At 48.4% G+C, this 15,122-nt stretch overlaps 4 protein-coding genes across 4 annotated transcripts; 1 reads left to right on the top strand and 3 right to left on the bottom strand.

Annotated features, from left to right (window-relative positions):
• Nucleotides 1-873: 873 nt before the first annotated feature.
• Nucleotides 874-1,888, bottom strand: BDW70DRAFT_172121 (uncharacterized protein; the record flags this gene model as incomplete). The annotated part of the gene is made up of 2 exons (XM_073743416.1): nucleotides 1,340-1,888; nucleotides 874-1,280 (listed from the first exon to the last, which is right to left on the bottom strand). Exons 1-2 carry the CDS (start codon nucleotides 1,860-1,862, stop codon nucleotides 874-876), a joined length of 930 nt encoding a protein of 309 aa, XP_073591561.1. The 5' UTR covers nucleotides 1,863-1,888.
• Nucleotides 1,889-6,681: 4,793 nt separating this feature from the next.
• BDW70DRAFT_164181 (pyranose 2-oxidase) lies at nucleotides 6,682-8,897 on the top strand (the record flags this gene model as incomplete). Its single annotated transcript, XM_073741430.1, has 6 exons — nucleotides 6,682-6,920; nucleotides 6,993-7,064; nucleotides 7,120-7,218; nucleotides 7,289-7,417; nucleotides 7,474-8,026; nucleotides 8,097-8,897. 6 exons carry the CDS (start codon nucleotides 6,682-6,684, stop codon nucleotides 8,895-8,897), a joined length of 1,893 nt encoding a protein of 630 aa, XP_073591560.1.
• A 969-nt stretch (nucleotides 8,898-9,866) lies between these two features.
• Nucleotides 9,867-10,889, bottom strand: BDW70DRAFT_144405 (alpha/beta hydrolase family protein). Its single transcript, XM_073738245.1, has one exon. It carries the CDS (start codon nucleotides 10,691-10,693, stop codon nucleotides 9,962-9,964), a length of 732 nt encoding a protein of 243 aa, XP_073591559.1. The 5' UTR covers nucleotides 10,694-10,889; the 3' UTR covers nucleotides 9,867-9,961.
• A 1,461-nt stretch (nucleotides 10,890-12,350) lies between these two features.
• Nucleotides 12,351-14,067, bottom strand: BDW70DRAFT_164179 (pectate lyase superfamily protein-domain-containing protein; the record flags this gene model as incomplete). Its single annotated transcript, XM_073741429.1, has 4 exons — nucleotides 12,351-12,705; nucleotides 12,768-13,044; nucleotides 13,152-13,609; nucleotides 13,694-14,067. 4 exons carry the CDS (start codon nucleotides 14,065-14,067, stop codon nucleotides 12,351-12,353), a joined length of 1,464 nt encoding a protein of 487 aa, XP_073591558.1.
• Between the last annotated feature and the right edge of the window lie 1,055 nt (nucleotides 14,068-15,122).

Raw genomic sequence — 15,122 nt, 5'->3', positions numbered from 1 at the left:
GGATTTTACGGTGATTTATTTACGGCGGCCATGAAGTGGGCCATCTTCTAAAATACCTCAATACTGCACAACAACGTCCACAGTATTATCGCGCCTTTTGACATTTATCTTCCACAGAATGGGACTACGAGTACGTGAGAACTCGCTGGAGAAGCAGCTGGAGAGGATACTGTCACCCTGCAAAGACGACTCCTCGCCATCGCTGCTTTTTCTTACTGCTGTACTAGAGCAATGCGCCCTGATGTCCAGGAATACTTGCCCTTCGTCAAAGTTGTCTCATATTTGCAGCTGTAAGGGCCTTAATAGTTATTCCGGACTCAGTAAGCTTAAGTGCTGATCCTCCTTGTAAAGCGGACAAGCATCGTCCAACTTGCGACAAACTTCTTCCATATTGGAATGTTCCTCCACCTGGGCTCTTTGCTGTTGGTCAGATACTGTGGCCGCCGCGTGATGGCCCACATCAATTCCATGGTTGGGTTGAGGCCGTAGATGACGGATCGTATTGGTGTCGAGCTGTAAAGGATGGTCATGGTTAACAAAGGTCTGGGGATCGGCGTGCTTTTTGATCAGCATATGTTGCTCCTTGCTGACCAACCCTGCGCGATATCAGCTTCCTGACCACTTTAGACACCTACAATAGTGTCAGTTTATGAAACTTCTTGACTCCTTCCGCTAAGCCTGCTAAGGGGATAACGATCAAGAAAGATATATTCATGATATATAATACTTGTTGCCACCATTGACCAAGAAATCAACCGGTACCTCTGCCATATCGGAAGCGCAAATATGTAATACAATACTTTTGATGCCCAATATATTTATTTATCGAGCCCCTGAGTGAAGGGAGGAGCGTTCAGATGATAAACCCAAAGATTACAGATCGAAATCCAGCCACGCATCGAATTCCAGAGCCATCCATACATCGATGCATTTGTTCTCGCCTCCGTCGCCAGCTGCCCACTGGTGGCGGGGGTAAGAGACCGTGTTGTTCTTTCGGTAGACGGCGTTTCCGGTAGCATCCTCATGCCATATTCGGCCATGCTCTTCTAACGGTTTTAAGCCACAATGCTTCACACCTTTCGGTGGAGACGGGAATGCTTCATTCCCAAGCGACAAGGTCTCCACGGATGGGATGATGGAGTCACAGGTTGAGGGTTCTGGTGCCCACATTCCACCAAGCTTTGTTTCATCGTCGCCGGGGGTTCCCTGGGAGAGACAGGTATGGAGCTCTTTGAAGGCGTTATCATGATGATCATGGTATTCGGCATTCACATTCGGTCCTGGTGTTTGTATTGTCAGCGTGCCGTTATTAGAAAAAGCCGGCCGTGGATCTCCTTACCTGCTGTCCAGAACTGCATATGGCAGAGGTTTTGCTTATTATCCTGCAAGCGGAAATGAAACCCGCTCATGTTGTAGAAGTCATAATCCTTGAAGCCACCGCCCCACCATAGCTTTTCGACCTTGATGAACTTGAGCTCAGGGAAGTCAATACCCTGGTTCGAAAGATCGAAAATGGTCTTAACTGGTACATCCCTTGCTTTCTCCCATGGGCCGAGGGTATTCTGTTCTTTTAACCGAAGGAAGATGGCCCCCAACCGTTCATTCGCCCTCAGCACAGTGTCACATATATCACGCGGCTTCAGCGACTCCTTTGCTGGGAACGGCGGCCCTCCAAGAGGCCGACGGATTACATTGGGTCCATCACTCAAAGATCCGAATATCACCTTAACGCCGTCTTGTTTCTTGAGGTGCACTTTGTGCTTAGGAGGGAAAACCTCAACACTGATTAAGTAATTTGCAACGACCATCAGTTCTTTCTTGAGGTGATGCTTGAGAGTGTCGGGCTGAGGCAGGTAAACCATCCCTTCCCCTCCCCAAATCGTTCCATTGATCTGTGGAGAGACGGATGGGAAGCTGAGTTGGTTTTGGTATAGAGTGACAACTGGGTCCTTTTCTCTGTAGTACTTCTTTACATGGTAGCTTAGCGTGGCTAAATCGGCCCTTCCGTTTCCATAGAAGTCACCGACAACACATCGAGCCGATGACGTTCCAGGTGGCAGGTGCCATTTAGAAACAAGGCCTTTATCAAGATCAAGTATCTTATAGCACCAGATTCCCTAGGAGAGAACACTCAGCAATACTGTCCATCATGGTTTTGGCAGGGCTCCTGTGCTCGCGTACTCACCTTATTTGGAGATACCCCCGTCACATCCTCGTCCTACAATTTCAGGTTATCAGCCGGGGTTACAGGGAAGAGAGGAGCAACCAGATAAATACTCACGGGAGTGTCGCCATTAGAATCACGATCCACCGGTCCAAACATAGAGACCAGAAACTCGTCATTGCCGTCACCTGGATAGACGATGAGGCTTAGTGCTTCGGATCGCTTTCACGAGTGTGAGGCTGAAGCCCTAGCTTACCATCAATATCTGCACAAACAATATTATGGACAGGTCCGTCTCCCCAGCAACGCTTCTGGGTAGGCGTTCCATAAACGTCCAAGATATGGCGCTTCCATGGGTTTCCCGGCTGCCCGCGGCCGTTTTTGGTATACAGACTGACGTATGGGCCATGGAATGGCTCGCTGACAGCAACGTAGGCAAACGGGTTGCTCCCCATTCTCCCTGCGTCTGCAGTGCCAGCGCCCCATAGGTCACCAGCTGCAGGAAAGAAGGTATTTTCTCTCTGCCAGCGGGTCTTCATTTCCCCCTGGCCGATAAACTCTCGCTTCCAATGGCCATCCTCGTAGTACAGGCGGGCGACACCGTCCATCGATGCGACGAGCAATGAGTCAAGGCCATGCGGGCCATCCAAGCTAGTATGCTGTTACCCATAGGATATAATACGACCGGGCCTGGCATGTTACCTTTTTGTGTAGATCTCGTGGACTACCCGGAAATGACCATCATCCACGATGTCTTTCCTCCACTCCTTTCTGCACGAATAAGAAGACGTTAATTTTGGGCACTGTTTCTATGGGTAAGGTCTCGCCAGGAGCATACACTTCTTTAACTATCTTCCAATCCGGCTTCTGGAAGATAATCAAGGGGATAGGGGTGCTCTGTAGGAAGTTAGCAACCCGTGCGTATTTTTATGCCACTAGGATCTTGCCTTATCGTATGGCCCGTGTACTACTGGCGCGGCAATGACCTCAGGGAACGTTCTTTGGGTAAAGTAGCCGACTGCGAGGCGGTGGACCGTTGGCCATCTTCCAATAAAATGTTGCTTCCACTCCCCGTTGGGGTTGTTACCCGGGTTCTCCAGCCATATAATATCACCACCATCAGGATAGGAGTTGATCATGGTAGGGCCAAAGTTATAGCCTACGATCAAGTCATTGAAGCCATTGCCAGTAATGTCCAGAGAGGCCGTGGGGACAGGTGTGTCGAGTTGGCAGATTTCGTAGGGAGTCCATTCCATGGATGGACCAGTTTGACTCTGGGTAAGTTCAAACAGCTCACTCTTACCCCCTGCCTCAGCCTCTGAGGACGAAAACTCATTCTCACACTCTGCCTCTTCGTCCAGATCAATCCAATTGGATTCAGCTCCACTGGGACACGGACAAGTCCTTTTAGGGTTTTCAAGATATTCGATTTTCCCTTCCAGGCCGGACCTAAACACCAATGTTGATTGTCAGATACTGACTTGTAACCTATCCAGGAGAACGGAATTGGACGGTCACGGGCATACACAATCAATCCAGGGGCTTTATCGTCTTTATGATAATAGAACTTATCAATCCAATAGCCATCTGCTCGCTTATGAATCACCTCCGACACAAATTTAGGTGCGCGAACTTTGGACATGACAATCACTTCTCCTGGTCAGGATCCAGTATGCAATGATAGAATGGTTGTGTATATGAGCTTGGGCAGTACAGAAATACCCTAAATTTTGGATTGCCTTTTCCTCTATCTTCCCTGCCATTTTAACATGTCTGCCATACGTTCTAGCCCTGTATTCTACTCGAGCCACTATTCCAGATATGCCAAACGTGACGTATGGGACTATAGCTCCCGAGATTTCTTACGTTGAGCAAAGCTGGTGTTCAGATACTGTCATGTTGCAGCTGTAAAGGACAGCCAGGGACAAGGTAGTTTGAGTATAGCGCCGTCGCAGCCAGTGCGTATATTTGACGCAAGCAGTAGCTCCGCGGAGACTGTAGGCATTAAAATGTTTCATTGGGCTACCTATCGTTTGCGTAACTCTTCCGGCCGGTGTCATGTAGTACAAGCAGGTAGGATCCAGGCCGTCCTCCCTGTCTCGGTATACCACACATTATTGCAAGGGCCAATAAGGATGCACAGGTAGCTCCATAATTAATGACACATGGGATCGCATATTTAGTTTCTTTGGGTTTTATTCTTTGATGTTGCATTATGTGATTAGCCCGGTGAATTAGCCGCTCTTATTAGAGATTACCCTCGACAATCAGCCTAAGTCATTACAGTAAGCAATTGACATCACAACTTGTACTAGGTTTGCTGTTGAGGAAGACATAATGTGGCTAAAGGTTGTTATTTACATTGAAATCCTGGGGTAATCCAACTCTGGCACAATAGAATACAACTTGGCTCCACAGCATTACAACTAGACCTGGGCATGGGCCGGCGAATTTGGGTCAGCCCATGAATGGGTCGGTCGGCCCACGATTTGGCCCATTTAGCTCCCAAATATGCATAATTAATATGCAAAATATCCAAAGTTACTAGCGTATTTTATAGCCGTCTCAATTCTTCGCCCTTAGCTATGGCAAATTACAGAATATATTACAACTTGCTTACTCTTCCCTAACACAGAAGTATATAACTACCTACATGTTAATGATCGAATATATCCTTCTGCTTTAAGTATTAGTTTTTGACATTTCAATGGGTATCATTTATTTTGTGTAGGTTTTCAGTTTTTACCATAAAGAATAGTCTAATTTATCAATAAAAGCTGTTTATTCTATAATCTAGGCACGGGAAGGAGGGTATTCTTTTCAGAGTGCACGCAGAAGAGCAAGAAAAAAAGTTATAGATTCGATAAAAAGGGGGGGGGACGCCTTTGCTAGAATTCCGACGGACAGTGGGTCGGCCCATGGGCCGGCCCATCAGACTAACTAATAAGAGATCATCAGATACGGGCTAAGAGATTAATTAGCCAATCATTGCAAACAATATCAGACGCGTTATCTTGGGTTGCCCATGCAGACTTATCTAGTATTCTGCATTTAAGGCTATCTAAAGACTGCAGTTTAACTAAAATATAGGTTTACTCTCTCCTCTCTTATAGTAACTACAATCTTTCTTTTATTTAGGATCATTAAGCTCTCTTATTTACTCTTATTATGTCTCAACTATCAGATATCTACTCAGTATCCCTTTCAGACAGTGGCGAGTTTGATGATTCGTCCTATCTTTTATCTAAAAGTTTCGCGCCCGAGCACCCCACAAGCCAAATAACTCCCCTTTCTCCGCCTATCTCTGTTCCTCTATCTCTTAACAGCTCTACAGATCCAGCGCAAACCTAATATTATATGCGAAGATATGAATAAAGAGCAATTTGTTGATTGGTGGATTCAGACACACAGAGCGGGCACTCTGAGCATCAGTCTACTTTCTGGGATGGAATGGGCCAGCGAGCGGGTATATAGGCTGACTTTGAACAGATTTCCAGTGCTCGCAGCTCTTGCTCGAGATACCCTTTCTGTCCCAGCCACAGGCGCAGGTGTAGAGCGTCTCTTTAACTCTGCGCGTGATCTCTGCCACTATTGCCATGGCTCACTACAATCAAGTACTATCCAGGATCTAATACTTCTTATGTGTGGCATTCAGTTCGATCTAGAAGAAGAGCAGCTTGCTTTCATTCGAGAGTACGCAAGTGAGTCTGAGAGAGAACTCCAACAAGAAGAGATGGATGAGCATATTCAAGAGGATATTATAGAGATTAGTGACAATGAGGAGGGCCCTTCGCAGTATCATTCGAAGAGGCGAAGGAGTATTGAGCCAGTGGAAGAGCCTGAGAACGAGCCTGAGGTGGAGCCTATGTGGGAAGAGGAGCCTGATTTGCCTGCGCAAAACACACAGCGGGTTTCAGGAAGAGTTCGAAAGCATTCAAAGTTATTAGATGGATATGAGATATAGTTTGTTTCTGCAGTAATATTAAAATGCCCTTTTTCAACTATATTATACTTATTATTGTTACGAATGCATTACAGCCAAGAGTTCGCGTAAATTGCGTAAATTATGAAAGCCACATACCCACTAAATTTTGCCCTAAAATGGGTCGAATGGGTCGAATGGGCCGGCCCACGAATGGGCAGAAAATCGATTTTTCGGCCCATGGGCCTAAATGTATTGACCCATTTGGGCCGGCCCATGGGTTCTGCCCAGGTCTAATTACAACGATATGTCCCAATTTTGAGTGATTCATCATCTCCGCGAAAGCTTCGCAAACGGAAATTAATAAAATACAATGTCAATGATGCTCACTGCATCTCTGTTCGCGTCATCTACCTCCAAGGGATACGACATTGTATTCACATCATTGATTACTACTAATCTAAGCACCATGACAGCAACCCATGCCATATAATGAGGCCATCGCCTTCTTCGGTATCATCTACTGGCAGAAGCAGAAGAATAGAAAGATCCAATCAAGCTTTGTCAAGCTAATCACAAGATGCAATACAGCAGGATGACCGCAATCAGGGAAAACCCTAAGTACAGAAATCTGCCTGGGGAAGAAGAATGCGATGTCCTAAGTAAGGGATCCACTACGACTCCCAGAATCTGCGGTATCAAACTGAATATCTCCACAGTTATCGGCTCGGGCCCAGTCGGGGCAACTTACGCAAGGGAGATTCTCAACCCCGCCTCCGGTGCTTTGCCGGAAAGAAAAACTCCGAAGGTCATTATGGTGGAAACCGGGGCGCAGTATGGAGTCCCTCAAGGAATTTTGTTGATCCAATACACGGATAGCTGACTTGCATACCTCCCTTGGGCTAGGGAATCTAAAGTGCCTGGTGAACATAAGAAGAATGCCGTGGTATACCAGAAACACATTGATTCTTTTGTGAAGTAAGTGTCCAATATACTTCTTATACGGGAAGATTCTGAGACTCACGACGTCAAGTGTTATCCAGGTAAAGAAGTTTCTCCACATGATAGTCGATATTGCAGTACCTGACCGACCGGTTTTAGGGGAGCCTATTTGCAACGTCTGTCCCAACACGTGTGGATCCGAACCTCAAGTTGCCTCCCGTCTCTTGGTCTCCACGGTGAGATCCACTTACAAACATTAGACAAGTGTACCGCGAGCTGATCATGGCAAGTGAAAAACAAAACTTTAATGGGCAGAACCAGGAGCAGAATATCTACCACAACTTGGACGCTAATGGTGTGTCCCGCAATGTTGGCGGCATGTCCACTCAGTGAGTGCCCTAGGCCCTAACAAGAGGCGGCTTAGCACTCTACTGACACATTGCAGCTGGACGTGCGCCACGCCCAGACAGCACAAACTAGAACGGTCAGACGTCTTCGATGACGCTACCTGGGACCGGTTGTACAAGAGAGCCGAGGAGCTAATTGGTACTCGGACTGATGTACTCGACCATTCAATTCGACAACAGTTGGTCCTGCGTATCCTACGGAACAAATTCAAGAACCGCGACGCAAAAGCCCTTCCGCTTGCCGCGCAAAAAGTCGAGGGAAAGAACCTGATTAAGTGGTCATCTTCTTCTACAGTACTCGAAAAACTCGTTCAGGATAAAAAATTGATTTTACTCGATCAGCACCACTGCGAAAAGCTGGAATTCAACGATAAAACTAACAAAGTCAACTCTGCAATTGTCAAGAATCTCGCAAAGCCCCAAACATCAAAAGAAGACGAAGACAGGCTAAGAATAAAGGCAAAGTATGTAATTGTGTGTGGGGGACCGATTCTTACTCCACAGCTCTTGTTCAAGTCTGGATTCCGCTATGACGAGGAGGATGCGGAAGATGCTGAAGGAAAAATATCATCCCTCTATATCCCAGCATTGGTAGGGACACACTTCCTGGCAATCGTGACGAGCCCTAGAGGAAGGAGTTGACGACTAACTTGGTTTGCAGGGTCGGAACTTGACCGAGCAAACAATGTGCTTCTGTCAGATTGTCCTAAAAGATAAATGGGTAGAGGAACTCCAGAAAAGCAACTGGGGCCCTGAATGTGAGGAACACCGAAGAAAATATGACGAAGAGGACGACCCCTTGCGAATCCCCTTCGACGATCTGGACCCCCAAGTTACCCTCCCCTTCACTGAGAAAACGCCTTGGCATACGCAGATCCACCGCGATGCGTTTTCGTATGGCGCAGTACCCCCGGCCATTGACAAACGCACCATCGTTGATCTTCGCTATTTCGGTCGAGTTGAGACGCAGTGGAGAAACCGCGTCACATTTTCCAAGAAACTCACGGACGCGTACGGCATGCCGCAACCAACATTTGACTTCAAGCTCTCGACGAAAGACCGCCTGGAATCACACAAAATGATGCAGGATATGGAAAAGGTTGCTGGGGAACTCGGGGGGTATCTTCCCGGTTCTGAGCCCCAGTTCCTTGCTCCCGGGCTGGCACTCCACGTATGCGGGACGACTGCAGCGCTTCGCAAAGACTGCAGGTCGGAAGACGAGATGAAGAGAATTTCTGTCTGCGATGAGAACTCCAAGGTCTGGGGAATTGAGAACCTTCACCTCGGTGGCCTCAATGTTATTCCGGGGCCCAGGTCAAATGCGTCTAACCCAACATTGACTGCCATGTGTTTCGCCATCAAGGGTGCGGAGGAAATACGCCGCAAGCTGGACAAAGAGCGTTCTGAAGGAGGTAACTGCGGTGACGAAGACGGAGGCACTGATACGGACGATGACGCTTGAGGGCTGCCACTCGGTCCCCACGAGTCGACGAGGATAGTTTTGAACATCAGCCACCACAGTTGAAAGTGCCAGCACACCTCATTGTGGTTGGATTCCTGAGATACCAATCTTGCCTTATAAGTGGATATACAAATTGCGCTGTAAACACTCAAAGTTACACGCTTGCTTTTATATTCTTCATTAAAATGAGTGGTCGCTATGTAGCTGATAAATAAATACAAACTAGCCATATTAGACCAATGGAGTCTTTCTCTTTGTCCATTTCTGTACTACATCCTTGGAAGCACAATAGTACTATGTCGAGTTTGGAGGCTAGAAACGTTTTATGGTAGTGCTCCACCTATTGGGTCCAACGCAATACACACATATCGCGCAGTAATGTCTAGTCAAAAACTGTGGTTGATATCACACGCAAACCTCTCATGCAAGCTATAATGAGATGATATAAAATATGGCAAGACGCGATGTGTTTCAAGCTGTCCCAAGTTTATATTAGGTTTATAATAGTAAAATATAAAATTAACAAGTTCATATCATGCTGCGTCCCTTCAAACGCATAAAAAGATTATCTGGGCTCAGACTGTCTGGTCTATAGCAGTTGGAGCCGTTGGTAAAGAACTTGCAACTAATAAATGTACTGCGTTACGTTGGGCCAAGGGTCAGGACCTGTACCCAACACCGCTGGCCTGCAGGGGCCTTTAGGTGGCCTACAGGCTTACTTGAAAGAACCTATTTCATATAACATCTCTAACGTAGGTTTACTAGCTGTACAGAAATATTAATTTATCTAATTACTTGGTATATACAGCATATCTATACTGCTTGACAACCCGCAGGCTACCCAAACACCTGTACCCAGCCCGCGGATTTAGAGAGTGGCACTAACCCAACCCAAAACAAATTTTTCGTAGGTCCGTGATGGGTAAACCGCGGGTCGTGTTAGGATCTTTGCCTCAGGCCGCAGGACTAAGGAGCTCCAAACAGGCTACTGCTTCGTTCTCATATTGGCAGACGTACAGTGTCTATCACTTGTATACCGCCGCATCCAGTCAAGAACTGTCCGTTTAAAACAGTATCAGACTCCCCGGTTTCCTCATACCACCCCCATCAGTCGCCAACTCCAAGAACTCACACTCCACTCCCCTAAGCCGTAGCGTCTTAACAGCCCCCACGGCATCAGAGGCAGGATATTGCATATCCGCGGCATCATAGATGACTAAATGGGGAGTACGCCAATTACGCAAATAATGGGCGGGATCTGAGCGCCTCCACACCTCCGCTGACACCCAGGGTGGCCCACTCAACTCATGGAAGATAACATGCTGCACATCCGTTGAGAGGTACGACATGATATTAAGAATACCGTTGTAGGATACCAGCGCACGGAATCTGCGGCCGAGATCCTGACCCTGTATCCAGTTCACCATGTACCCGCCATAGCCGCATCCGAGTGCAACAGAGCGGCTTGTATCAACGTAGGGTACTTCCTTTTCCAGGTACTCGAAGCCGTGTTCCAGGTCCTGGTAGGGCGCCTCAGCGAAGGAATGCCGCGTAGCATTTACGAAGTCCTCGCCGTACCCAATGCTTCCCGTGACATTGGGAGCGACGACCACGTAGCCGTGTTCGGCGAAGAGGGCCAGGTTCAGGCTAACGCTCCAGCTACTGCTCCAGCTACTGCTCCAGCTGCCGTGTTGGCTGTCGTTGATAAAGTACGCGAGTGGGTATTTATGTTCTGGATTGAAAGTTGATGGTTTGAGAATCATTGCGATCATTGACACTGGGGAACCAGATCTCATCTATTTGGATTTCGGACAGTCCGAAGCGTGGGTTAACGAGAGGAAACTCACGTATGCTTCCGGCCGCCAGGTCCTGCAATATGTATTGTCGCCCCTGGATGAAACTATCGCAGGTAACCAGGATTCTTGTTGACTTATCACTCACCGGCGTGGCGTTAACCACGGACTTTGAGAGTGAGTGTAAGGGATTGATGCGCTTCAGATCAGCCGCGGTGGCCTCATCAGCCCGGCCAAGATGATACAATACCCTCCGGCCTCCTTCCTCCACATTGAGAAGCAGTGTCCCATCGGCTGCAAACGAGACACGAGAGGGACTAAGATTCCACTATCCCTTGCCGTCGGCAGAGGCAAGAATTTCCATATAGAACCCCTTCTGGTTGTCTGTAACAACAATGATTCGGTTCTTGTCTGCAGCATATCCATCTTGCCTCTGTGATAAAAACGCCACCGATCCTTTTCTGCTAATAACAGTAAGCTCGGCGTTGAAGTATAATACCAGCGGTCATTAACAATTGACAGCATACGACGCGCCCAGTTCTGAGAAGCAGGAAGCATCGGGAATACTGGGCGAGACTACCGCTAGGGACGACGGCGAATCTTACGTGACATGTCGGAGCATACTGCCATCTGGTACCGCCTGTCCCTAGGGGCTTACTTTGCCTAGTGGGTGAATTTAAAGGCTCAGTTGACTCGCCGAGTTGCAAAGACTCGGTGGGGCCGTCAAGTGTGCTTTTGGAGTCACTGGATCTGTAATTTGCACACTTAATGAGACAGGATTTACGTCCAATTAATGGGTGGGCCGGCCCGCACCGGATTGCCAGGGGCCTTGCGGTTGTTCATGCTTCCCGTTCTAACCCTTGGTGCGCTCATGTTTTCAACAACGCCTATCTGCTTTGCTCACTGTACTTTAAATATCGTCATATACCCAGCCCTTACTTCTAAACCAGTTGCCTGAGCAAGCATGTCTACTATTCCGTAGTATTGAGCCAGAGCTTCAAACTCGAAACCGTTCTGTCATGGAATGAGGTACTTGCGGCCTCTGGTGACGTATAACGCCAGCTAGCTAGCCGTGATTCAGGAGGAAGCCAGGGAATTATCCTGAGGAAAGGTTTGCGGTCAGTGGCTACTATTCGGTGTCCATTTAGGAATCTGACGTGATCCGAATCCGCATGAACTGATTAGCGCCGATCCATGTATTTCGTCATATGATTAGTACTTCAGTCACTGGGACGACAGAGTCAGACTGTGGATTTGCCAATGTCGGAGGTCCGCACAGTGTAGATCTATTGTATTGTGCAGAACATCCTACTCTGTGTCATGGTGATCAGTTTCTATTCATGGGGCTTTACGAACTGATTGGCAATCTACATTCGCCGCCATAATTAGGTCCTTAGGATACTACAGACAGCCATTTCCAAAGTATTCAGTTGTTGTCCTCCCTGTCCCAGTCCCACACTGGGCCAACACAGTATGTCAGCCCTTCCTTCAGCAACCCCGTGCAGTCCTCGGCCGAACCTCCCGCCAAACTGGGGTTCACAGCGCGGAAGAGGTCTGCCGTGATTCCTGTCTGCGTGCATGCCTCCGCGCACGTGTTCCCTACTGTGGTAACAGTATACCATTTCCCAAGGCCAGAGTGGTTCCCTCGGCCACCGTCGCATTAGCAGGCGGCTGCGTGACGGTCGTGGTATAACCTGTACTTCCACCTGGCTGTACTTCCACCTGGGGCAACAATTACGCCAGGGATTGGGTCGGTGACGTTGTAGAATCCGCCCTGTGGAGACAGACACAGTGTGCGACCACGCATCCAAGCCGTGGATTGAAGATTATCACAGAGCCAATTGATCCACGGGTTATACGCTCGCAGGCTATCGAGCCCGATCCCGTTGTCCAGTTCAATGGTCTGACAGGTGTCCGTGTCTTGGAGAATATAGAGCGTGTCGCAAGTCATGGGGATGCAGAATTCCTTGTCAGGCAGAAGGTCGGTACAGTTGTAGATCTTGTCGGAGTTGGCACTTTGCAGAGCTCCAGAGGCTCAGAGAAGCTGCGGGCAATGGTGTCGCATGTATCTCCTGACTTGGTTGTGTAGGTTACCTCGGTGAAGCAGGGGACAGTGTCTTCTTCGACTGGGATGTATTGCGGGTCTTTGATTGACGTCGAGCCTGACTCGACAGGGCATTGACTGTAGATGTATTCTAAGCGTGCCTGCAGATACTCGGACTCCGTAGCAACATGGTAAATGGAGTAGGGGGAGGATTGAATGGTGCGGTGGAGGTTGACATAGCAGGGGGAGCAGAGCTCGTCTTTTGGCATTTCCTCGTACGTTTCCGTTGGTGTGAAGATATCGATGATATCTGAGTTACTGATTAGTCAAACTGTTAGTGAAGATACAGGGGGATCGTGTGAAGTACTATTGCAGTATTCGCCTGTAGTGGGATCCTGAAGACATGTTTTGTTGTACCCGGTCCATATTGTGCCCCTGCGTATTCCGGAAAGGTCGTGCCCGCCGCAACGGTGAAATTTTGCTCCTGGCAGGCAGCAACAATACCGTTGTAGTAGCTCTGCAGGGAACGGCCACATCCAGAGTCACAGACCTCATCTGTGAGCTCTTTGGACTCAAGAGAAGTACACATTTCAGGCTGCTGCCATCCTTGCAGCTTGCTGTGGCACTTAATAGTTTGCGTCAATGCTGTTTGGCAAGTCTCAGTCAACTTTTCAATTTTTCTATTTCCAGGCGAGTAGACGCGAAACCTTTCAAAATACCTTTCGCCCACTGTCGTGTCCGAGGAGTTTCGCACCCAGGCTAAGATGGAAGACAAGAAACCATTGCGGTTGTCCGCTGCATGCGTTACCAACTCGCTGACTGGTGAGACCATTTCGATAATCGCGTTTGTGCAAAGATTATAGACCCACGCATCTCTGGTCTCTTCAATGTGGACAGCACGCTGCTGGCAATTGTTGGTCTCTAAGCAGTCCTGACTGTAACCGGATTACCAGCTATACAACCCAGCACCAAGAACATAGACAGTCTTTGAATCTATAATGCGCACACCCCAAGAGAGTGCACAAGTGATTGAGTCAGCCGGACAATCATCAAAGGTAGGATCGTCCTTGAACAGTCCAGTAGAGAATGGGCGGGGTGCTTTAGGAACAGGCTGGTAGTAAGGCGACTCTGTAACCGGGTCGCCCAGTAATTGCGTGTTGTAGTACTGTATAATGGAGCTACTGACCAAATACGTCCCTGGAGGAAAATACACGACAGCTGGGTAGATGGTGCTGGAGCCGCAGTTAGCTCCGCATCGGCCCCCATCCGAGATGGCTTTGTTGATGGCAAAAGTGTCATCGGTGACACCATCACCCTTAGCTCCATAGTCCATGACATTACGCCAGACTTGATATCCTTTTGGTGCAAAGCGACTTTGACCACGCTGTTCAATTGTCGTCATCCAATATGTATTTGTTTCTCTCTTGGCCTTGTTTTCCGTTGTCTCTGCTGAGCTGTCATTGGTAGAGGAGACGCCTTTATCTTCCCAGCTGTCTACGTAGCCCGTCAATCCATCGGCATATCTCAGTGGTTGCGGAGGAACGTTGGTGTCATTTGTGCGAAGGGAGTATCTGCGACGAATACCTGCGGGCACGTGCTCATGGTCTCCTTTGGGGTTTGCCGGCGGCGCGGATTCGGCGACAATGCGTGCTGCCTCTCTCAAGTTTTCGGGAATGGAATATGTAAAAGTCCTGTCAGACTTGGATCATTTCGTGACATTTCCTGACGCAGTGATGGTGTCCAAAGGTGGCGCTTCCTTTGGCATTGGCGCGTTAGGGTCTTTAAATTCATGCTTGTTGAAATGGACGTTCTCAACTCGGAGCTTGTTCACGACGGAGAGTGCCTCAAGTGCTTTCTTGACGGCCTTTTTTGCCTCACTCAGGCTAGCACCTCCTGTGCAGGGGAAGATTCTGGGGTAGGCATGGTCGATACGGAGGAGCCACGAGCGTGATGAAAATGCTGATAGCCATGATGTCCATGAGAAGTGACAAGAGAGGCCAACGCCGCCCAGCACAATGCGGCGGTAATACCTCGCAAGAGCAGCATTCTACCTCTACCATTACACTGCAACAAGACTGGAACTGATGGGACTGGGGTCGCAATGTGTCAAAGTTCGAGGGCCATGCAGTGATCCGAAGGAGGTGACGGCAGAGCCGAACGTATGTCCACCAGCGCTCTCCTATGATCAGGGTAGCATTGACTAGTTCACTTAGCGGCATTAACGCTACTAACTTAACATAGTGCCAGCTTTAGAGCTGTATACGGTTGGCCGGTTGGCCGGTTTATCAGGTTTAGACTGGATCTGCTCAGTCCGGGGCTCTAGCTTCTGAAGCAGTTGAGAGACAACATCCTCATACTCATCATGGTAATCCGTAAATAATGGCTCAG

Source organism: Aspergillus foveolatus (assembly GCF_047715535.1).
Source record: "Aspergillus foveolatus strain CBS 279.81 unplaced genomic scaffold BDW70scaffold_95, whole genome shotgun sequence".
NCBI classification, from domain to species: domain Eukaryota; kingdom Fungi; phylum Ascomycota; class Eurotiomycetes; order Eurotiales; family Aspergillaceae; genus Aspergillus; species Aspergillus foveolatus.
This window is presented reverse-complemented; position numbering and strand designations above follow the sequence as displayed.